The sequence below is a fragment of the Enhydra lutris genome, unplaced genomic scaffold (assembly GCF_002288905.1).
Source record: "Enhydra lutris kenyoni isolate GAN:26980312 unplaced genomic scaffold, ASM228890v2 scaffoldscaffold2, whole genome shotgun sequence".
Lineage (NCBI taxonomy): Eukaryota > Metazoa > Chordata > Mammalia > Carnivora > Mustelidae > Enhydra > Enhydra lutris.
Window position 1 is genome coordinate 33,627,740 of NW_019154086.1, and position 24,397 is coordinate 33,652,136.

The 24,397-nt window shown below is 40.9% G+C and overlaps 1 protein-coding gene across 2 annotated transcripts; it reads left to right on the forward strand.

The window, feature by feature from the left end:
- Positions 1-1,015: 1,015 nt before the first annotated feature.
- Positions 1,016-23,449, forward strand: LOC111151514 (chromosome unknown C3orf33 homolog). Of its 2 annotated transcripts, none has more exons than XM_022509555.1 (5): positions 1,016-1,129; positions 3,748-3,807; positions 8,342-8,489; positions 9,402-9,562; positions 14,981-15,379. In XM_022509555.1, exons 1-5 carry the CDS (start codon positions 1,016-1,018, stop codon positions 15,377-15,379), a joined length of 882 nt encoding a protein of 293 aa, XP_022365263.1. The 2 variants fall into 2 exon arrangements, 1 of the variants encoding a protein (XP_022365263.1); XR_002640860.1 differs by lacking the exon at positions 1,016-1,129 and adding an exon at positions 23,429-23,449 and having other exon boundaries at positions 3,289-3,807; positions 14,981-15,752.
- Positions 23,450-24,397: the final 948 nt, after the last annotated feature.

Genomic DNA, 24,397 nt, shown 5'->3' on the forward strand with positions numbered 1-24,397 from the left:
TTAGCTGTTACTTATTTTCTATTAGATGTAGTACTGAGGCACTACATTCCTTGAAGGTACTACTCAGTGTGTGTTAGGAATCCAGCGTATTTCATTTTGACTTCTAAGGTAATAAATGTGCATAAGGTAAAAAAAATTTCCAACTGTATACTTGCACAGTCCAATATCATAGCCATTAGCCACACGTGAATATTAAAATATTTCCATCATTGCAAAATGTTCTATTAGAGCTGGTAGATAGTTAAACCTCCCAACCATTCCTACCCGAATCCCTCTCCCCAGGGGCAATCACTGTTATAGGTTCCTTGCATAGCTTTTCATGGTACACACACACACACACACACACAATTTTTTACACAAATGTTACCATATCATTACATTGTCCTGCATCTAAATGTTGTTTAAAAATATACTAATTTATACTACTAGTAATATTCTAAATATACTAACATAGCTTTCTACATTTAATCAGTTAACAGTTCGACAATTTAGAGCACGTGATATTAGGGTTACAAAGCAATCATGCAAACTTGAATGCACGATTCAAATATATTAAGCATCTTGTTGTATTTGGGCACAAGGGTAAGTACTACTTCAATTTCCTTTCTGCATTGCAGATGCGGAACCCACACTAAAGTTGGGTTAACTGAAGTCACGAACTAATCATCTCGCCTCCCCACCAGCATCGCTGGGAAGCCTTTAGCCCCCCGCCCCTGCCCCACACAGACGTCCAGCGCGGCGGAAACCCCCTGCATATATGCTGGGGTGGGGGTCACTGTCGCCAGTCTCCGACTCAGTGGGGGGCCCGTCCACAGGCGACGAGAGAGCCCATAGCCGCCGTCAGTCCACTCCTGGGGGGGGGGGGCTTGTGGGGGAGACAAGGACCCGGTTGTCCGTAGGCGCGCTGGGCCCCCACAGGCCGGGGAGCCTGGATCCGCGCGCTGCGCCCTAGGAGCGCGGCGCCCCCTGCAGTCCGCCCGAGGAGCGCGCCGCTGGCTCGCGGGAAGCCGGGAACATGGCGGGGCGGACTGTGGCCCCGGCCTCGCAGCCGACAGACCAGGACGGAGCAGCGCCCAACGTGGTGGCGCGGGTCTCGCAGTGGGCCGACGACCACCTGCGTCTCGTCCGGGTACCGGAAACCAGCCGGCCGGGCAGGCGGTGGGCACGGGGCCTCGCGGAGCGAGCCCGAGGGAGGCGGGCTGCGGGAGGCCGCGCGCAGTGGAACCATGAGGGCCCGGGCGGGGCGGAGGGCCGCTTCGCCAGGATAGCGAGGGACGGGCGGTCGTGGCGGGGAGTGCGATCTGGTTGGGCTGGCTGCGTGGGATGGGCGCGGAGGGCCAAGGAGGCCACCTCTGCCAAATTACTGCTAGGACCGTGGTGGGCCCCGGGGACACCTCAGAGACATACGCAGCACAGAGTGGGGCGCCAGCACCGCCCCCCCCCAAAGCATTTGGGGACGGCGAGGCACAGGAAACCAAGGGTGGGGGGTGGGCACGTGGTCCCGTAGTCCTTATGTTTCTAATGAAGTGAGAGGGCACTGGAGTTCGACCAAGCGTGGGACATCTTAGGTGACCAGGCGACACAAGATTGTGGCTAGTTCCCCGGGAATGGTGTGATTGATTTGGGGTGGGAGGTAAAGAAAGAGGAAGCAAGGGGTGGACGGTGGTCAAAGTTGCTTCTGGGAAGGAGTTGGGAGTCAGTGATTTGTTGGGGAAATCTGGAGGACTCTTTGGACATGTGAACTTGAAGGTGGACGTGTGTGAACCTGAAGATGGTTATTAGAATTCTAAACCAAGTTCTAGATGTTATCTAGGCAACCAGGTATAGGAATCTGGCATTGAAGGGAGATCATAACTGGACATACAACTTTAGGAATGAACCACATAAACCTTAAGCTAGTGTTTTAAGCTTGAATGGCATCTTGGAACGAGTCAGAAGAGTTTCTGAAATCCTAGAATTGAGACCTGGGACCTGAAGGATTCTCTTAACATTTAGAATTTGTGAAAAGGAGGAGGTCAGCAAAGATTGGAAAGAAACAGTGAAGGAGTAGGAGGAAAATCAGGAAAACCAGGTGTCCTAGAAGTCAAGGGAAGAGAATATTTTCAGAGAGAATGAGTAACTATGTTAAATTCTTCTGAGAAGTTGAGTAGGACCATCAGTTTTGCAAAGGCTCTGCAATCATGCCCCACAAGGCCCTGGACCATGGCTGTTTCCTTCCCAAGTACAGCTCTTACCCCTAGAATATTGCCTACCACTTAGTAAGTGCTAGACAGGTATGGGTGGCATTAATGAATGATAGATACACACGTGTTAATTGACAAAGCCTGGCTTCTTCCAGTGAAGCAGAATTTGGTGCATGGGTTGTTTCAAATTAAAAAAACGACTTCAGTAGATTGAGAGAGGGAACAGTGTTTAAACTGGCATATGGAAGGATGCCTGGGTGGCTCAGTCAATTAAATGTCCACCTTCAGCTCAGGTCATGATCTCAGGGTTCTGGGATCGAGCCCTGCATTGGGCTCCCTGCTCAGCTGGGATCCTGCTTCCCCCTGTCTCTCTGCCTGCCTCTCTGCCTACTTGTGATCTCTCTCTATCAAATAAATAAATAAAATCTCTTAAAAAAATCTTTAAAAAATTGGCATATGGATACATTATTCCAAATATCCCAATCACAGGGTGTATCTTTGTGTATATTTCCTTTTTCCCCCCACAAATGGGAAATCCACAGAATAAATAAAAGGCATTATGTGATGGTAATTACAAAGTTTTCACCGTTTTGTTTTATGTTTGCCTGATGTTTAGAGGAAGATCAGAGTTGGATCTAAGTAGCTTTACTTCAACACTAAGAGCAATCTTAGCATCTTCATTTCTTTGGGTATATTTTCAGCTTCATTTCTTACTTACCTAGTTCTATTTCTTGAAGGAAAACATGTTAGATTATCACGCTTGTTGTGGGAGCCTCAGGTTCTTATTTTTAAGTTTTTTTTTTAAGTTTTTTTTTTTTTAATTTTAAGTTTTTTAAGTTAAAAATTTTTAGGTCTATTTCAGTGTGTGTGTGTGTGTGTGTGTGTGTGTGTGTGTGTGTGTTTTAAAGGATTTTATTTGCTAATCTGCTTGACAGAGAGAGAGAACGAGCAAAAGCAGGAGGAGCCGCAGGCAGAGGGACAGGGAGAGGAAGGGTCCCTGCTGAGCAGAGATGCCTGTGGGGCTTCGTCCCAGATCGGGACCTGAGCTGCAGGCAGATGCTTAACTGACAGAGCTACCTAGGTGTCCCAGTCTATTTCTAATGAAGCACTTTAAAAACATTGATAAGTTCTTCCCAACTCTTCTCCCACATATACATCTAAAGCATTATATTTTAAGCTTTGGATAGTAAAGTTTTCTACCAAATATTTACATTCCCACTGTAGACTCAGGGTTATGCAAGTTACTGTGGACATTGTTCAAGAAGTATTAGACTGATTCATGCATTTAAGGAATTATGGTTAAAAGGAACAGTCAATAGAGAACAATACAATATTACATATGTAATTACTGTGCGTGCCAGATTGTTTGGGGAAAAAGCAGGAAGATTAATGAGTAGGTGGGCAGTTAAAGTTTGTTGGGAGAAATGGGCCGTTAGTTGAAGGATGCACTTTATTTGGACAGTTAATAGAGAGGTCAGTCTTCTTTTTGGTCCCCTTCCAATGAGTACTTTTACTATTATGAATAACAACTAGTGAGAATTAATCATTTAATCTCTTTCTGAAGAACATCAGCACCGTAATGGCCGTAGCTGGAACAGTGTTACTTCTAAGAAGTGTTCGGATGGTAAGTTAAAAAAATGAAGAAGGCACTATGATAAGCAAGAGACAGTTAATTTCTTCTCACTTGTGGACCATTTTTCTCTCAAGCAGTGTATCATTTTGTTATTCATATTAGAAGTCTTAAATATTGGGGCGCCTGGGTGGCTCAGTAGGTTAAAGCCTCTGCCTTCGGCTCAGGTCATGATCCCAGGGTGTTGGGATCGAGCCCCACGTCGGGCTCTCTGCTCTGCGGGGAGCCTGCTTCCTCCTCTCTCTCTCTGCCTGCCTCTCTGCCTACTTGTGATCTGTCTGTCAAATTAAAAAAAAAAAAAAAAAGAAGTCTTAAATATTATTTTAGAACAACAAACCCATTTTAAGATCTTGGTTTAAAAGCAACACATCCGCAGGATTGTATGGAAAGTGATTGCCCGGTCTGTATTTCCATAATCACCTTTCTTCATGCTTAAAAAGGAATCTGTAAAGGATTTAGTTGGCTAGAATGCTGTAATCACTAAATTTGCATTTCAGACGTTGTGGCATGTCTCAAAACCGTTTTGTATAGTGGTTTTAGATTATAGTCAAATTATGTCCTTTAGCACTGAATAATTTATACTTTCTCCAATTTGTAGCAATCTGTAAGATCTGTTTAATGAACAGAGCAAGAAGTGTGATGTAAAAACATAATTTATATTCTCAGTTAGCATATTTTTCGGCCTTTCAGTAATGTTTTAATAATAGATATTACGGAATCCTTTTGACAATTCAGGCTTTGAAAGTTCTTTTAAGTAACTGATTCTTGTCACTGAGTGTAATTGTAGTGTCATGTTACAGTCTGGAATGAGTTTATTGCTTCTGTGTATATTAATGTCTTGCGTTTATTATCTCTATATTGTTTTATATTATCATTGAATACGTAGCTTTACTGTACTATATAGTACATCTTTTCCAACTCCTGCCTTTTCCCTCTGACTCCAAAGTCAGACTTTTATCCCCCCATTTTTATTAAGTGTCTTGAACTCATTTTTAACCTTGTATCTAATAATCTAATAGGTTTTTTCTTTTAACACCTCCATGATTTTGTAAGTCATTCACATTTAGCTTATATTTTTAAAGTGGAACTTTTGAAGCTTTAGCTCTTTTCATTTCACTTTTTTCTTTATCTTACAATCTATGTTCCATGACATTTGTATTTTGAAGGTTTCAAAATTGTCAAAATACTAAATGATCTGATTAAGAATTTAGGTAAAAATAAGGGGTGCTTGGGTGGCTCAGTCGGATAAGCATCTATCTTCAGTTCAGGTCATGATCCCAGGATCCTGGGTTTGAGCCCTGCAGTGGGCTCCCTGCTCAGTGAGGAGTCTGCTTCTCCCTCTGCCCTTCAACCCACTCGTGTTCTCTCTCACTATCTCTCTCTCTCAAATAAATAAATAAAATCTTAAAAATAGAATTTTGGTAAAAATAAATCTGAGGGATTACTTCACTTGTTAGCCCTTAAAAATGACATAAATTAATTATAGATTGTTCTAATTTATACAATATTAGGTATGTTATTGATTTATGCAAATTACTTATTCATTAATAGTAATTTATATTAGTATGTTATGAAGTTATTCATCTTAGACCATAGTTCTGGTGTCTTTTTTTCTTAGGTTTATGAGTTTTGAAAATAATGAATAGTGGTGAGAAGAGCAAGCTAAAGAGGTAGAAAAAGAATATTGGAACATTAGGGGGCAAACAATTTTATTGTGTAACAGTTGGAGAACTTTGGCTACAAGCAGGAGAAACCCCATGCAGCAGTAGTTTAACCAATTTAAAAGGCTTTTTTTTTCCTCATGTTGAAAGACTTCTGGAGGTAGGATGCTGCTGGCATTGGTCTCTGGGTCAATGACAGAGAGTTTAGGTCTGTATGATTCTCTGTGCCTTTCCTCATGGCACAGAATGGCTGCTGTAACTCCAAATAGCATATTCACGTTCAAAGCAGAAGAAGAGGGAAAAAGAAGGTGCCAGCCACATGTTTTCCTTTTTATTGAGAAAACAGAAGTTTTACCAAAAGCCCTCAGTAGACTTTTGCTTACATCCTTTTATCATATGGCCACCTCTAGGTGGAAAGGAGGTTGGGAAGGCGGTCATTTAGGTTTTCCATCCCTTATAGTACATGATGACAAAAGAAAGAGGCTTGGGAATAGATAATGCATTAACCAACCAAAGTCCTGCCACAAAGGGGACCTAATAGCTCCCCTTCAGCTTTCTTTCTGTATTTCCTCCCCTTTTTCCTCCTCCTGAGTTTACCAACCTCTCATATTCTTTCAGCTACTGGTAGATAAGTCCAAATTTCATATTTAAAAAGTAAAAAATGATGATTGAGTTCAGTACTGTGCTAAGCACTTGAGATACATAATTTCATTTAATACTTAAAATAATCATATGAAACAGGTATTTTTAAAAATTTATTTATTTATTTATTTGTTTGTTTGTTTGTTTATTTAGAGAGTGTGGGAGAGGCAGGGGGGAGAGAGAATCTCAAGCAGACTCCCCACTGAGCACAGAGCCTGACGTGGGGCTTGATGCCATGACCCTGAGACCATGACCTGAGCCAAAATCAAGAGTCAGATGCTCAGCCAACTAAATCGTCCAGGTGCCCTGAAAGAGGCATTCTTACACCTAATTTTTATGGACAGAGGAGATGGATACTCGAAGAAGTTAAGTAATTCTCATCCATCTAGTATGTGGCAGAACTGGATTCCAAATTTCATATTCCTGAATTTGAAACACTTATTATTTTCTTTTCATAGTGTTTCCAGCTTTTGTCTCTTTGCCTTTAGGACACTTCCTTCTCCATCTGAGGCTTAGGGACAGTGTTCTTGTTAGTGGCATCATCTTTCTGCCTCTTCTAGAGAGCAGGATGTTTATCACAAGTTTAGAATTCACTTGCTTTAAGATGTCTCCCTCAGATCTTCTTATTCTTTCCATTTTTGACCCTTTAGCATTTATGACTTTATTTACTTATTTGAGAGAGAGTGAATGGGGGGGAGGGGTAAAGGGAGTGGGAGAAAGAGAATCTTTATCAGGCTCCATGGAGCCTGACTCGAGGCTCGATCTCATGACCCTGAGATCATGACTGGAGCCGAAGTCAGATGCTTAATGGATTGAACTCTCCAGGCAGCCGAACCCTTTAGCACTTATACTTTATCTTTTTTTTTTTTTTAAGACTTTATTTATTTATTTGACAGAGAGAGAGAGCACAAGCAGGGGTGGTGGCAGGCAGAGGGAAGGGAGAAGCAGGCTCCTCGCCAAGCAGAGAGCCTGATGTGGGGCTGGATCCCAGGCCCCTGGGATCATGACCTGAGCTGAAGGCAGATGCCCAACTGACTGAGCCACTCGGGGGCCCTCTTATATATTGCTTATCTTAAACCTACTTATATATTGCTCTGCAGTTGTATTCTGGTTTTACTTACATTGTTAGTTCATCTCCCAGATAGTGCCTGTTATGTCACAGAAATACAACACCGAACTTTCTGCTGTTGAGGGATTATTGGATGCAGAAAAGGTAGATGCAATGGGATCTGCCTTTAAAGGTTCCTCACATAGATGGTGAATTTGGTGAGAGCAAGGATCATGGGTTCTATTTCAGTTTCTTCCCCTAGCTCCTTAATAATTTCTAAAATTCCAAGCACCAAGGCACTCTTAGATCTTTTTATGTATATCCTCAATGAAAACACCTAAAATTAAAAAGGGATAGATATTTAGTAATTGGAGATGTCTTTAATGACCCTCTCTACTTCTAAGTCTTCCCTCCCCTGTGCGAGATATTCTTGGTTTTCTCATGTGATGTGGTTTCCAGGCACTTTATCATCTTCTTTCTCATCTTCTAGTTTTGTTCTAGTTTGTTGTTGAAGTCTTTTATGAGATATGGTACGCAGGAGAGCACAGTATATCCCATGAGGGCCTGATCTAGAACAATCTCTTCCTTATTTCTTGTTTGGGATCTGTTCCTTACAATGTTGCTTGGTGTTTGAATTTGGTGGGGAGCAGTGAAGAGTGGAGAGGAGAGGGAGTTTGTACTTTTTTTTTGTAGACTTGTCACACTTTCATTTCATTTTGAGTTCACAATGAACTAAAGTTCTTTATCTTTCTCATATATCCTACAATTAGTTTATTGTCTTCTATCCTACATTAGTTTTGGGGAGTACAGGGGAAGACTTTTATATTTTATCCCATCATCCTAGTTGTCAGGATCTTTTAAAATACTAACTCTCACTTTTAGTATTCATAGTTTTTTTTTTCCCAAAAGATTTTATTTTTAAATAATCTCTGTACCCAGTGTGGGGCTTGAACCCACAACCCCAAGGTCAAGAGTTGCATGCTCCACCAACAGAGCCAGACAGGTGCTCCCCCCCAACACTTCGATTAAATCATAAGTAAAATATTAATATAAAATTAAGGACAAAATTAAAAATTTTCAGTGGTTATATCTTCTTGTTAAATGTTTAGATGACAATTTGACATAATTTAAAATGAAAATAATAATAAAATATTGTGTTTTTTTTATAAATCAACAGACATCAAAATTTACAAGTTCTTCAGATATTCCAGTAGAATTTATACGAAAGAATGTTAAACTACGTGGACGATTACGCCGAATAACTGAGAATGGCTTAGAAATTGAGCATATTCCTATTACTTTACCTATCATATCTTCATGGAAAAGTAAGTAGAGTGAGAAAATAACACAACTATTTTAGTATTTGTTAATTAGAAGTCATTTGTAAAATAGCAAAAAAAGTCATTTTAAGTTTTAGTAGCTTTGTGAGGGAAAGTACAAACTCTTGGCTTTAAATACAAGGGACAGGGGCGCCTGGGTGGCTCAGTGAGTTAAATCCTCTGCCTTCAGCTTAGGTCATGATCCCAGAGTCCTGGGATCGAGCCCCGCATCGGGCTCTCTGCTCTGCAAGGAGCCTGCTTCCCCCTCTCTCTCTGCCTGCCTCTCTGCCTACTTGTGATCTCTGTCTGTCAAATAAATAAATAAAATCTTAAAAAATAAAAATAAAAAAATAAATACAAGGGACTATTTAATTTGGCTTCAGATCCCCCCCCTTTTTTTATTCCACCATTCAGGATTTCATTCAGGCGTTTATGCATTCTTTCCACAAATAATTGAGCAACCGTTATGTCATGTTGTTGTAATTATGTTGTCATAATTTAAATCTCTTCTCTCTGGAATAGTGATGACTTTTCAGGGCTCAGGCAGCAATGTCACCACCTGGGTTTGTCCAGGCTGTACACTGCACAATTCTGGGGATGCTATTAAGTAGAACCTGCTTCCAGAGGTCATGCTGAGACAGCACTGTAAATTGCCATATATGCATTTGCTTATAATGGCTTCTCCATCCTGTTCTGGAGCTTACTGAAATGGGTTTTTTACATTATTCCATATGTTACATGCTTCGGTTGCTTTAAAAGAAAAGTTGAATACAGATATAAATAGATCTACATTTAGAGAGTCTGGGTGTTTGTAAAGAAGCATAGTATATTTAGTCGTTTTGCGGGGGCATGTGACTTTGAAATTTGCTTTTGCAACATGATATTAAAGCTAGACAATTTTCTATCTAACCTTTTTAGAAGAGCCCTGTGGTGTTTTGTTGGTTAAACTGGCAGGAGTAGAACTCACTGAAACTGGGAAGGTGTGGTTACAAAAAGAGTTAAAACCTTCCCAATTGCTATGGTTTCAACTTCTTGGAAAGGAGAATTCGGTGCTCTTTTGCTATCTTCTAGTGAATAAGGTAAGTGTGAAGAAATCATGAGCAGTATTTTATTCTTTTTATTTGTTCAGAGCCATCATTAATTAGAATCTTGAATCTACAATGGGACTGAATTTTTGTCTTTCTTAACTGCTACTCATAGTGATCATGTGTAGTGAACCAGGTGTTTCATATATACATTTTGTTATTAAATATTATTTATATGTTTATTATAAAAAATGGAAAATTAAGAACATGAAAGAAACCTAAAATTATTAATGACTTTGGACATTGCTCATTTGAGGATTATCTTTACACATTTACTTATACATGAGTATAGTGTATCGCCCTTGTTATTAGAAACTGCTTGTTGAGTGAGCCCTGTCAGCTGGAAACTACAAAGAGCAGGGGTGTTTTCTGAAGTAAATAGTGCTCAGTCTCTGAACTGTAAAGTCGAGAATATTTAAGTACTGTTTATGATCTGTAATCAGTCAACTAAAGACTTGCCTCCGAGTTTTCCTACCATTATGACTGACCATGGCCACTGTGTAACTGGGGATGCTGTGGAGCTTCATCAGTGTCCCTGTGTCTCTGTCCTGAGTCCTTGCAGGAGCCTTACTTCAGGCTTTTGGTGGACGATTACTGAAAAAAGAATGTAGAAAATTAAGTAGGTAAAGTGTTATGACAGGTTGAAGTACAGTTTTCTTACTCTTAAAGTCCCTTATTGGAGCACCTGGGTGGCTCCGTCATTAAGCGTCTGCATTCGGCTCTTGTCATGGCCCCAGGGTCCTGGGATCAAGCCTGCATCAGGCTCCCTGCTCAGCGGGAAGCCTGCTTCTCCCTCTTCCACTCCCCCTGCTTGTGTTTCCTCTCCTGCTCTCTTTCTCTCTGTCAAATTAATAAATAAAGTCTTTAAAATAAATAAATAAAGTCCCTTATTATATAACAAACAAAAATAATCTGAGGAAAAAAATAACCTCATGTTAAAGGGATTAAAATTGTAACCATTTTGAATTCTTAGAGCTTTTTGAACTATTGATAGAAAGCCTGATGAAACCCGTTAATTTCTGTATGTCTGGGTCATATGCAGTTCTTTTTTTTTTTTTTTTTTTTAAAGATTTTATTTGTTTGACAGAGAGAGAGAGATCACAAGTAGGCAGAGAGGCAGGCAGAGAGAGAGAGAGAGGGAAGCAGGCTCCCCGCTGAGCAGAGAGCCCGATGCGGGGCTCGATCCCAGGACCCCGAGATCATGACCTGAGCTGAAGGCAGAGGCTTTAACCCACTGAGCCACCCAGGCGCCCCATATGCAGTTCTTTCAAAATAAGAATTATCCAACACTGATTGGTTGAAGTGTCTTAGAGTTAAAAGTAAGCTGGTAGGGGTCCGTGGCTGCTTCAGTCAATGGAGCATGCAACTCTTAATCTCAGAGTTGTGAGTTCAGGCCCCACCCATGTTGGATGTAGAGATTACTTACAAATAAAATCTTTTTTTAAAAAAATAAAAAGCAAGCTGGTAATGCAAAATATATAAAGATGCCAAAGGCCTTACAAAAATATTATGTTCTCCAGGCACCTGGTTGGCTCAGATGGTGGAGCATGTGACTCTTTTTTTTAAAAGATTCAATACTTTTTAAAAAGATTTTATTTATTTTTTTGACAGAGATCACAAGTAGGCAGAGAGGCAGGCAGAGAGAGAGAGGGAAGCAGACTCCCCACTGAGCAGAGAGCCTGATGCGGGGCTCAGTCCCAGGACCCTGAGATCATGACCTGAGCCGAAGGCAGAGGCTTTAACCCACTGAGCCACCCAGGTGCCCTGAGCATGTGTCTCTTGATCTTGAGGTCATGAATTAGATCCCCACGCTCGGTATACAGATACTTAAAAATAAAAAAAATGTTGGGAGCTTGGGTGGCTCAGTAGGTTAAGTGCCTGACTCCTGATTTCTGCTCGGGTCATGAGCTCAGGGTCATGAGATCAAGGCAGGCATTGGGTTATGCACTCAGTGGGGAGTCTACTTGATATTCTCTCTTCCCTCCGTCTCTCCCCCTGCTGGCCCTTGTGATATATGCTCTCTCTCAAATAAATAAATAAAATCTTTTGCAAAAATTTTTTTAAAGATTCTGTTTATTTGAGAGAGAGAGCACAGGCATATGGAGGGGGGAGGGGCAGAGGGAGACTCAGACTCCTTGCTGAGCTGGGAGCCTGACAGGAGGCTTGATCACAGGACCCTGAGATCATGACCTGAGCCTAAGGCAGATGCTTAACTGACCCAGGTGCCCCATAAATAAAATCTTTAAAAATAAATAAATAAATAAATAATAAAAAATAAAAATAAATTTTTTTAATTAAGAAAACATTATCTTTGGTTTTAAATTGAGAAGTATATTTTATTTATCCTCAAAACCACCCTATGGAGTCATTGTTTTTACTCCCATTTATAGATGGGACTCAGGGTAACCAAGTGGAAGAGCCTGTATTCAACCCAGCCCTTTCTGGCTCCTGAGCTCATACTTCACCTTAAATACTTTAGCTTATATTACTTCCTAGGTGACCCAACTATGCAGTATATGCATGCTGTGGTAATTTGCATTTGTTGAATTTACTAATGTGTGAGATTGAATTTTAGTTATTCTGATTTTGGTTTAAGGGAATGAGCTCTTATAATTTAAAAGATTGAGAAAAACACAATAAATCCTTTAAGACTGTATTTATTAACTCATTATGACCAAAAGTTACTGCATTTAAAGGAAAAAAGGTTACTTTGTTCCTTATGAAAGTCCTAAAAATGTCTCTTACTTGAAACCTGGAGTTTTCGCATTTTTAGAATTTAATTGTGAAGTACTTGACTAAGAAAGCTATTAAATTATTAGTGTTAAAATTAATCTCATTAGGTTAAAATCCCACAAGGACTATATAAATAGCTAAGCAGGATCTCCTTTTTTTTATTTTTTATTTTTTTTATTTTAAGATTTTAAAAAAATTAATCTCTACACCCAACATGGGGCTCAAACCCACAACTCCAAGATCAAGAGTCTTAGGTCTACTGACTGAGCCAACCAGCCTCCCCAGCAGGATCTCCTTTATACTGTAAATTAGTAGGAAAAAATCCCATTTATCCAGTTTCATTTAGAAGTGAGGTTTTCCTTGAAGAAAATTTCCTAAAGGATGAAGATGCATGGTCCAGTCCTATTTGTCATGTAAAAATTATTTTGTGGTGGGGCACCTGGGTGGCTCAGTGGTTTAAGCTTCTGCCTTCAGCTTGGGTCATGGTCTCAGGGTCCTGGGATCGAGCCCCGCATCGGGCTCTCCACTCGGTGGGGAGCCTGCTTCCCCCTCTCTCTCTGCCTGCCTCTCTGCCTACTGTGACCTCTCTCTCTCTCTGTCAAATAAATAGATAATCTTTTAAAAAAAATTATTTTGTGGGAAGTCTTTTAAAAATGTATTTGGGGTGCCTGGGTGGCTCAGTGGGTTAAAGCCTCTGCCTTAGGCTCAGGTCATGATCCCAGGGTTCTGGGATCGAGCCCCACATCATGCTCTCTGCTCAGCGATGAGCCTGTTTCCCTTCCTCTCGCTGCCTGCTCTCTGCCTAATTGTGATCTCTGTCTGTCAAATAAATAAATAAATAAAATATATATATTTTTTAAAGATTTTATTTATTTATTTGACAGACAGAGACCACAAGTAGGCAGGGAGGCAGGCAGAGAGAGAGAGGAGGAAGCAGGCTCCCGGCTGAGCAGAAAGCCCCATGCGGGGCTCGATCCCAGGACTCTGGGATCACGACCCGAGCCGAAGGCAGAGGCTTTAACCCACTGAGCCACCCAGGCGCCCCAATAAATAAAATATTTTAAAAAATAAAAAATGTATTTACATGCCAGCACCTTCTTACGCACTGGAATTCTGAAACCTAATCTAATAGTTCAGTGATGATTCAGTTCAATTTGCATTTGTGTGCTTTTAGTTTCTTTTGTTATAGCCTCTGTTGTTTTGCTTATTTTGTGTGCTTCTTTATCCCAAACATCAAACAAACAAAAACCGATTTTTATACTTTATTACTTTTACATCTCTTTGGGTTAGAAGACCAGTGAGTTTGTGGGGAACTGTATGCTACAAAAGAGGCAATTAAGATGTGCCCAGGTGACTCAGTCAGTTAAGCGGCTGCCTTCTGCTCAGGTCATGATCTCAGGGTCCTGGGATCCAGTCCAGGTTTAGGCTCCGGGCTCCCTGCTCCCTGCCCGGTGGGAAGTCTGCTTCTCCCTCTGCCCCTCCCCCTGCTCGTGTGCTCCCGCACTCTCTCTCTCAAATAAATAAATAAAATCTTTAAAAAAAATAAAAGAGGCAATTAACTTTGAACAAGGATCTCTCCTAGTAATGAAATTCTTGGATTTAGTATTAGCTGTTTTAAGTTCTTAGAGAGCCCTTTGCTTTATGTTTTTTGGCTTTGGAGGCTAAGTTGCTAAATGACTGATTTTTTTTTTAAGACTTTATTTATCTGTTTATTTTATTTTATTTTTTTTTAAAGATTTTATTTATTTATTTGACAGAGAGAGATCATAAGTAGACAGAGAGGCAGGCAGAGAGAGAGGAGGAAGCAGGCTCCCCGCCGAGCAGAGAGCCCGATATAGGGCTCGATCCCAGGACCTTGGGATCATGACCCGAGCCGAAGGCAGAGGCTTTAACCCACTGAGCCACCCAGGTGCCCCTTATCTGTTTATTTATTTATTTTTTTTTTTAAAGATTTTATTTATTTATTTGACAGACAGAGATCACAAGTAGGCAGAGAGGCAAGCAGAGAGAGAGGGGGGAAAGCAGGCTCCCTGCCAAGCAGAGAGCCTGATGTGGGGCTCAATCCCAGGACCCTGAGATCATGACCTGAGCTGAAGGCAGAGGCTTAACCCACTGAGCCACTCAGGCGCCCCCTTATCTGTTTATTTTAGAGAAAGAGAGAGAGAACATGTGAAGGGAAGGGAGAGGCAGAGGGTGTGGGAGAGAGAGAATCTCACAGACTGCACTGAGCACGGAGCCCGACGCAAGGCTAGATATTAAGACCCTGAGATCATGACATGAGCCAAAATCAAGAGCTGGGTGCTTAACCCACTGAGCCACCCAGGTGCCCCTCTGAATGATGATTAAATTAATTAATTGGTTTATTTATTTATTTTTTTAAAAGATTTTATATATGTGTTTGAGAGAGAGAGAGAACGCGAGAGAGATAGCACAAGGGGTGGGGGGGAGAGGTAGAGGGAGAAGCAGACTCCCCACTGAGCAGGGAGCCCAATGTGGGGCTCCATCCCAGAACTCTGGGATCACCACCCGAGCCAAAGACAGACACTTAATTGACTGAGCCACCCAGGAGCCCCTGGATGATTATTTAATTTAAATAAATAAATAAATTTCAAAGTGAAGATGTTATAGGTATAGTAGCAATTTTCTTTAGTAATTGGTCTGTGTTATTTTTTCTTCAAGGGTAGGTATTTTAGTGTGAGTCTGAATGAAGAAATTTTGAGAAGAGGCCTTGGCAAAACTGTTCTTGTTAAAGGGCTAGACTATGATTCTAAAATCTATTGGACAATTCACAGAAACTTACTTAAAGCTGAATTAACAGCCTTAAAAAAAAGAGAAGGAATATGGAAGGAAGAATCTGAAGAAAGTTATTTGGAAAAATTCAAAGGCTCCTGGAGAGAAATATGGAAAAAAGACAGTTATTTTAAAAAAATTGGATCAGATTTCAATTTGAAAAAAGAAAGTTATTATGAGAAATTTAGAAGGACTTATGACACATGGAAAGACAACATAAATAACTACTCCTTTATATTGAAGTTCAGAGAACTTATGAATCGCATACACTTTCGTAGAAAAGGGTGAACTATTCCAAGGGGTCTGGAGGTGACCCACTCAGAAAAGAGTAAAATATGTAAATATGTAGATGTTTTCATTGAGTTGAAATGGAAATTTCTCTGAATGATCTAAGTTGCACTCTGATGGTATTTAAATATTTAAGAGATGATTGTTTTAAATGTAATAGAACAATTTAAGCAAGTTGTAATTAATGTAATATGCTTTTAGGAAAAATGAAATACTCTATAAAGTCACCAGGATAAAGGATATATACCTGTAGTGCTAATATTTGAAAAGAGAGTTTAACTGTTGGACACTGTTATTTTCGGCATCCATATTTAATTTTTGTTGAAAGAATATTTGTTGACTTTTCCAGTTTTATCAATTTTGATTACTTGTAATAAATTAACTCTTTATACATCATGCCTGAGGCTAATTTTTTCCCCTAACTGCTTTCTAACTACCTATGAATGTGGGGCAAAGCTACACGAGAAGGTCACCTAACCCATTTTTAGTAATAAGGAATGGCTAATTTCTACTTGTTGTTAGATGAAGGGAATAACCCTCCGGACAGAATCATGAGGATAATTATAAGGACGAAAAGCAATGTGCTGAGGAGGCAGCCCCCAAGATAGAAAGAATAGGAATGCTTAGGACATTGTTGAGTCCCTAAAGTAGCCGATCTTTGAAGTATCTTGAATCCCAGTTCCTCATGTAACATGGTAAATTTCTTTGTTTTTAAAGCCAGTTTGAGTTGGTCTGAGGATCTGATATATACATATACTTGCTGCTAAAATCATCCTAACACTACAGGCTTCTTTTATAACACCAGTGATAATCCACGAACATCCGCCATGTCTATAGAAGGTTCTCTTAATGATCTGTGATGCTGACAATGTCAGAGGTACCACATGGTCCAAAGAGTTGACACTTGTTAGAATCAGTCATATAGCGTGAGAAGCTTATTGCCGCTCCCTGACTGCTGGTAAAACATAAAGTAGATTTCCCAACATTTCCTAATTAAACAACATTTACTTTTAGTAAGGCCTCAAATCTGCCACGGATTTTTGTTCTTGTGATTTTATTTCATCGCCTTTGGGTAGGATAGGATGTTATATCCTAGCTTTTATTCCCTGGGTCTCATGCCTCAATAGCTTTTCTTGTTTTTGTTTTTGTTTTTGTTTTTTTATTTGACAGACAGATCACAAGTAGGCAGAGAGGCAGGCAGAGAGAGAGAGGAGGAGGAGGCAGGCTCCCTGCTGAGCAGAGAGCCCGATGCGGGACTCGATCCTAGGACCCTGAGATCATGACCTGAGCCAAAGGCAGAGGATTTAACCACTGAGCCACCCAGGAGCCCCAATAGCTTTTCTTGTTTTAAGGGGATGTTCTATTTCTCTCAACAGAGAAGTTAACAGAGTACATTTAAAACTAGTTCTGTGGCAAGCTCATGGACCTGCTGCGTTCCTGGTTTACCTCCCAATGATGTCAGATCTCATCACAGTTATCACTGTAATCAGTTCTGATGACCTCTGCCAACGCAGTCCCTGCAGCATTGTCTTTCCAGATAAGCTATGTGAAAGTGAAGCTGGTACAGGTCTTTTTGTGGACTAGATGAAATGACTTGTTCTAACCTTTGCCTTGATTATAGTCAGTAGGGAAACCATGATTTTAGGACAAGATAGACAAGAAGAAAAATAGACCAGCGGGACTCCTGTTGTGTGCAGTCACCATTTTCTGAACGTTCTTGTTCTCCACTTAGGTAGTAGCAGTGTTAACACATACTTGAAGGCTAGGAGGAATCCCATTGGCCAGCAGCTTTCTTCGGGGTCAACAAGGTCTGCTTTTCTGGCTTTTGTCTCTGGTCTTTCTTGTAGATAGCTTGTTTGATCGTCCAAGGACAAGGTGAACTATATAGTTATAGAGGCAAGATCATTTTTATATGAGACAGTTATAATAGGGTCATCTGAAAAAAATAGAAAAGTCCTAAATTTAGGCAGAATTTCTGACCAAAGCCCGGGTTTTTTTGCCTTTCTCAAATAAAGGATTTACATCTTGATTTCCTATCTTCAAAACAACAGGATCTATGGCTGCCTTTTTCCCTTGGCCTTCTTTTCTTTCAGTATCCTGGGTATCTAGACCTGTTTTTTTTTTTTTTTTTTAATATATTTCTATCAAATAAATTTAGTTCTTACTGTTTTTTCTAAATGATTGGATTTTTTTTTAAGATTTTTATTTATTTATTTTGACAGAGAGAGAGAGAGATCACAGGTAGGCAGAGAGGCAGGCAGAGAAAGAGAGAAGCAGGCTCCCCGCTGAGCGGAGAACCCGATGTGGGGCTCCATCCCAGGACCCTGGGATCATGACCTGAGCCGAAGGCAGAGGCTTTAACCCACTGAGCCACCCAGGTGCCCCTAAATGATTGGATTTCTTATGGCCCCTTTCAGTCTATATTCTTTTAGACTCACATTTCCTTTTTTGGGTTTTATTTATTTGTCATTTTCTAGTCATACGTCTTATTATGAAATGTTGAAAGCAACATTAGCTTTATCATAATTAATGGTGCACAAAACTTGGGAGAAGAGTGAAAACTATTCCCATACATATATGACCCAGCACTGTCATTATTTGGCAGCTAAAAGCATATTCCCACAACACCTAGAGAGAGAAAACACACAACTGAAGTCTCCTTACATTTTGCTTACATTTCCCTTTTTTGTGTTGACATTTGTTAGTTCCATTCATGAGACAGGTGTCCAAATGCTGGTTCTTCTCCAGCACATTTGGTCATGGTTATTCCTTGAGGGTTCTGTAGGGGCTCCCTATCATAGTCCCCTGGCTTGAGAGATTCTTACCTCTTTCTCTCCCTACCTGCTAACTCCCAAGGCTGTTTAGTCCACAGCCTTTTACTCTTGGATCCCCACCACCTGGGATGGGAAGGACACATAAGTTTAATTGTGGAATGTGACGGGGCTTAATCACTCCACTCATGGGTATGTGTTGTGGGGAGTATTACAAGTTGGCTTCAGTCCTGCCACTTTCCATGGTGTCGATTCAAGTTACAGGAAACTCGTGCATTTTATTTTTTTTTAATGATTTTATTCATTTGAGAGCGAGACTCACGTGTGTGCATGAGTTGGGGGATGGGCAGAGGGAGAGGCTAACTCTCTGCTGAGTGGGGGGCCTGATGCTAACGTGGGGCTCAATTCCAGGACCCTGAGATCATGACCTGGGCCTCAGCCACTCAATTGCCTGAGCCACCTAGGCACCCTGGAAACTCATTTATCCTCAGACTAAGTGGTGGGAATGTAGGTGATTCTCCAGGTACTCTCTCTTGCTTCCCTCTTTTGATCATGCTTCTTTCTCCTTGTCTCAGGTAAATGAAGTGCTAGAAGGCTCTGTAGCTTAGCAAACATCAGAAAAGAGATAATCACTATTTCCTAACTTAGTGGAAACAGGATATATGGCATTCTCAGTCTTATGGAAAAGGGAGTGAGTGCTAATGTCAAATCTTCCTCCCCTGTGTGAACAGGAGAGGGAAAGGATGGTTGCTGCTCCACAAATTCTAACTGTTAAACTCTTCCTTATTCCAAGACCTCTTATTCTTTTTGGTCCTGAAACCTAAATCAGCTTGGTCTTTCTCACCACTGGGAAGGCCTGGGGAATCTGCTGCCAGAAATGCCATTCTTAAAAAAGTTGACTCAAAGAGAAATCAGGGCCACTGAGCTCGATAGTTCTGCTATTTCTTGATAATGGGAAACAAGAGCAAATGAAAAAAAATGAAATTTTCTTACTACTTACAGCCCATTAACAAGTCCTTGAAACAGGCAGAGTGACATTCCTCTAGGAAATCAGCTGCCTTGACGTTAGTACCTTGCTAAGGGCGAAAGGCAGTCTTGGTTTAACATTATCCTGATTTCCAGGATCCTGTAAATCTTATTTAACATATAAAAATTCCTTTGGAAACTTTATCCTTTATCTCTACCCCGCCAAGATATATGTTGGCAATCATCTCCTAAGCATATAGTCCACTGATACACATCTGAAGGATCTCATGACTAAGGTTTTACTAGACAGTAATAAATGCCCTTTTCCTAACAATGGCTAGCCCCCTCAAGGTCCTGGAAACCTTCCCAAATTCCCTATAGATTTAAAATGTCCCTATCCCCGCTCCAAACTTGAAAATATATAATCACCACCCCTCACTACGTCAGTGCTGCTCTTTCTGCCCATGGTCCTATCCCCATGCTTTAATAAAACCACCTTTTTTCATTGAAGACATCTCAAGAATTCTTTCTTGACCATTTGCTCCAAACCCCAACATTACCTCATCATCTCTTATTTATTCCTGCTTTCTCAGGTAACTGAGAATAGTAAAGATCCCAGTCAGTACCTCATACTGGCCTGGTACATTTGCAAAACCTGCTTAGGAGAATTAACCACATCTGAGGCAAGCAGATAATGTGCTAAGAATTTTATCTTCTGGATTTCTCCAGCATCATTTGGTTACTCATCAAGGTGAAGTTTGTAGGGGGAAAGGAAAATAATTTCCCTCTACTCTTCTAGGTGCTTGGCTGATACACACCTGTAACAAGACAGACTAACAGAAGAAAAACAAAAGAGAAGTTTAATAGCATGTATACCTCCTATATACCTTGGAGATACCAAGGAAAACTGAGTAACTCCCGAAATGGCCATCCCCTTAAGTAACATCTCCAGATAAAGGCTAGAAGATGTTGGGGGACGGGGAGGCCAGTTACGAGAAGTTACCCTGAAAGGCACAGTAAACAAGGGTAAGGTTGTTTTTCAGAGAGAGAGAGAGAGAGAGACAGAGAGAGAGAGAGGGACATCTTTACAAATGGGAGATTTCCCTTATAAATGTAAATTGTTCTTACAAAAGATTAACTTTTACCTGGTTTTTAGAACTTCTCCTATCTCTGCAGTTTCTTACAAATAACCAGCTTAAGGGGTGCTTGGGTGGCTCTGTTAGTTAAGCATCTGCCTTTGGCTCAGGTCATGATATAAGGGTCCTGGTATTGAGGGCTCCTTGCTCAGCGGGAAGCCTGCTTCTCTCTCTGCTGCTCCCCCTGCTGTGCTCTCTCTCTTTGACAAATAAATAAATAAAGTCTTAAAAACAAAACAAAAAAACCCAGCTCAAGATAATAATCCTTAAGCTGAAGAGCCATATTTTGGGGTGACATATTTCGCTCCCCTACATTTGCATCTTTGAGATTTGAGTCTCCATGTGTTGTCAAGGGGCATATTGTTGACAGTTTGCCCTAAATCCAATGGTTGTACAGGGCATTGATTTGAACAGTGACTTTTCAAAGAAACAACATGATTCAGGAAGCCAAGAAACACCAGCACTTCAGAATTCTAGGGCACCAGCAGAATGGTTATTACTTAAGCCACCATTAGTAGGGATGGCAGATATACTAAGGAGCCCAGCTACTGCTGGGATAGCTGGGGTGGATATGGTTTCCAGACTCGTCTTTGTGGTGTGGGGAGGAAAAACTTTCCTCTACCTTCTTTGGGTTCCTGGCTGGGTCTGAAAATTAAACCGATAAAGACAAAGTAACAGGAGAAAAGGATATAAATTGATTTAATACAAGTTTTATGTGACATGAGAACTTACATAAGGAAATAAAGACCTGAAGAAACAGACCTCCAGTTGTAGGGAAGGCACTTCTCTTAGGAGGATTTTATCATCAGTTTCAGGGAAGAAGGGCAAGGGAGGGAGATCAAAAAGACCTTCTTGCTCTGGCTGTTTTCCCAGACTCCTTCAGCATAAAATGTTCACTCTGCCAAGGTGCCATTTTTGGGATAGTGTGTCCTGAATCCCATCAGTGCTTTGGAGCTTCCCTAATGCCATTACCATGCAACTGTTTCAATGAAGGCAAGTCACAGGAAGAAAGTAATGCAAATTTTTGCAAAAGATTTTATTTATTTATTTGAGAGAGCGAGAGCACAAGCAGGAGGAGGGCCAGAGGGAAAGGGAGAAGCAGATTTCTTTGCTGAGCAGGGAGCCTGATGCGGGGCTCTATCCCAGGACCCTGGGATCATGACCTGAGCTGAAGGCAGATGCTTAACCAACTGAGCGACCCACATTTCCCAAGTAATGCAAATTTATAAAAAGACTGAAGAAAATTAAAAATGCAAGATTAAGAATTAAAATATTAAGAACAGGGGGCGCCTTGCTGACTCAGTCAATAGAGCATGTGACTCTTTTTTTTTTAAATAGGTTTTTTTTTTTTTAAAGATTTTATTTATTTATTTGACAGATAGAGATCACAAGTAAGCAGAGAGGCAGGCAGAGAGAGAGGAGGAAGCAGGTTCCCCGCTGAGCAGAGAGCCCGATACAGGGCTCGATCCCAGGACCCTGAGATCATGACCAGAGCCGAAGGCAGATGCTTAACCCACTGAGCCAACCAGGCACCCCTAGAGAATGTGACTCTTGATATTGGGGTCATGAGCTCAAGCCCCATGTTGGGTATAGACCTTATTTTTAAAATAAAATTGAAAAATTATTAAAAATATTAAGAACAGAACTTTAAAAGTGAAATAGTAATAAAAGCTTTAAAATGAACCAACTCTACTTCTGTTTCAAGATGGCCATTGAGCTCATTCTTTTTTTTTTTTTTTAAATATTTAATTTATTTATTTGACAGACAGAGATCACAAGTAGGCAGAGAAGCAGGCAGAGAGAGAGGAGGAAGCAGGCTCCCTGCTGAGCAGAGAGCCCGATGCGGGGCTCGATCCCAGAACCCTGGGATCATGACCTGAGCCAAAAGCAGAGGCTTTAACTCACTGAGCCACCCAGGTGCCCCTGAGCTCATTTTTTTAACTTCCATTCAAATTACATCAAAATATCAAATATTAAAATAGAAGAAAATGGTATCAATGATAGAAAACAGCAGAAGATGCCATTAATTAGCTAGATAGTTTTGCAAACTATGATGAAGTGGAATTGGGGTAAGATACGATTCCACGGTTCAGTATTCTTCAGGAAAGAAGGTGATATTCAGCTAGGAATTAAGTGCATGCCCTAGCTTGGGATTTTTGAGTGATATGAATTCCTTTTGGTCTGGTCCGGAGTAAATCTCCATGATCTGGAAGTACAAGGCCAAATGTCCCTGCACCCAGTACATAATGTGGAGGGAAAATAGGATGTCAGGAGTTCATAGCATATGTCTTATTCAGTGGGACAAGGATGATGACTCCCAGTCCTGCAGTGTGTGAATTTCTTGGTCAGTTTGGCTGGATGCTCCAGCTCTGTTCTCCAGAAGATTTTTCCTTATCCTCCACAGGACATGTGGCTTCATGGTCAAAGGGTTGAGCAATCACAGGCCTTTTTTGTCCCAGAGACTTAATTCTGGATGGCTTTGAGATCTGTCAGTTTGCTGGACAGAAGGTGTGCACTGTTGACCATGTTTCTACTCTGAGCACTACTACTTTGCTTCTTCATTTCTAAAGGACAGACTGGGAGCAGTGTTTTTCAACTATTGGCCACGAGCAATTAGTGAGGTGTGAAGTCAATCTAATGAGTTGCCACTAGCAATTTAAAAAGAAAGAAAAAAAGAACAGAATAGGGGCAACTGGGGCTGGCTCAGCGGTAGAGCATGCAACTCTTGATTTTGGGGTTCTGGGTTCAAGCCCCATATTGGGCTAAGAAAACCAGAAAAGAATAAAATCTATCCAGTGCATTGCACATAGCAGAGATAAATGTTGTTTGTTAATTATTTTGATGTTATAAATATATTTGAATATGTGTACTGGTTTGCAGTGCAAAAGTATATGGGTTACTGAAAATCACTGCAGATCTCATTTTCTAAAAGCACTTTTGAAGAGACCTGATGAAAAGATTTCTATAACTAAAGTGAGGACAACAAGTAATTCAGACAGAGGTAGGGTTTTTAAAAAATTGAGGTATGGGGGGGCGCCTGGGTGGCTCAGTGGGTTAAAGCCTCTGCCTTTGGCTTCGGTCATGATCCCAGCGTCCTGGGATCAAGCCCCGCATTGGGCTCTCTGCTGTGCCAGGAGCCTGCTTCCTCCTCTCTCTCTGCCTGCCTCTCTGTCTACTTGTGATCTCTGTCAAATAAATAAATAAAATATTTTTGTAAAAAATTGAGGTATTGGGATAATTACTTCTATTTTCTCTTTTGTTTTGGGTATCAAAGTAAAGCTTGTAGATACTTTAGCAATGAAATTGAGAAATTAGTGCTAGAGTTATTAGAATAGCTCAAGCCATACTTTATAAACTTTGGAGCATTTCTGCTTTCTCCACAGCATTTACCCAGTTTCTTGCTCATTGGGAAGTCTATAAATATTTGTTAAATAAAGGAATGAAATAAAGAATGAAGTAGACTGGGGTGCCTGGCTGACTCCATTGGTAGCACGTGCGACTGGATCTCAGGATTGTAGGTTCAAGCCCCAGGTTGGGTGTAGAGATTACTTTAAAAAAAAAAAAGAAAGAAAAAAGAATGAAGTGAACCATTCCTGTCGCCTACTTATTTTTTTTTCCCAAAGATTTTATTTATTTATTTATTTGGTAGAGAGAGATCACAAGTAGGCAGAGAGGCAGGCAGAGAGAAAGGAGGAAGCAGGCTCCCTGCTGAGCAGAGAGCCCAATGCGGGGCTCGATCCCATGACCCTGAGATCATGACCTGAGCCGAAGGCAGAGGCTTTAACCCACTGAGCCACCCAGGCGCCCCTTGCCTACTTATTTTGACCAGAACCTATTTTTCCAGTCTGATTTTCCTTTATACATTTTATGATCCTACACTGTGAAAATTAATTTGCCTTTGGTCTTCTGAAAGAACATTTTTAAAATTTGTCAGATTTGAAAATGATACTTATTTTGGGCAAACCAAGCCCTCTAGTTACATATTTAGTATAAATATTTAAAGAAATGAAACAGGGGCACCTGGGTGGCTCAGTGGGTTAAAGCCTCTGCCTTCGGCTCAGGTCATGATCTCAGGGTCCTGGGATCGAGCCCCGCATCGGACTCTCTGCTCAGTGGAGAGCCTGCTTCCTCCTCTCTCTCTCTCT

Excerpts from the sequence above, each read along its gene's own strand:
- LOC111151514 (XM_022509555.1), top strand. The coding sequence starts at position 1,016 with ATGGCGGGGCGGACTGTGGCCCCGGCCTCGCAGCCGACAGACCAGGAC. Across the intron at positions 3,808-8,341 it reads TTCTAAGAAGTGTTCGGATG|ACATCAAAATTTACAAGTTC; the intron begins GTAAGTTAAAAA and ends ATAAATCAACAG. Across the intron at positions 8,490-9,401 it reads TATCATATCTTCATGGAAAA|AAGAGCCCTGTGGTGTTTTG; the intron begins GTAAGTAGAGTG and ends TAACCTTTTTAG.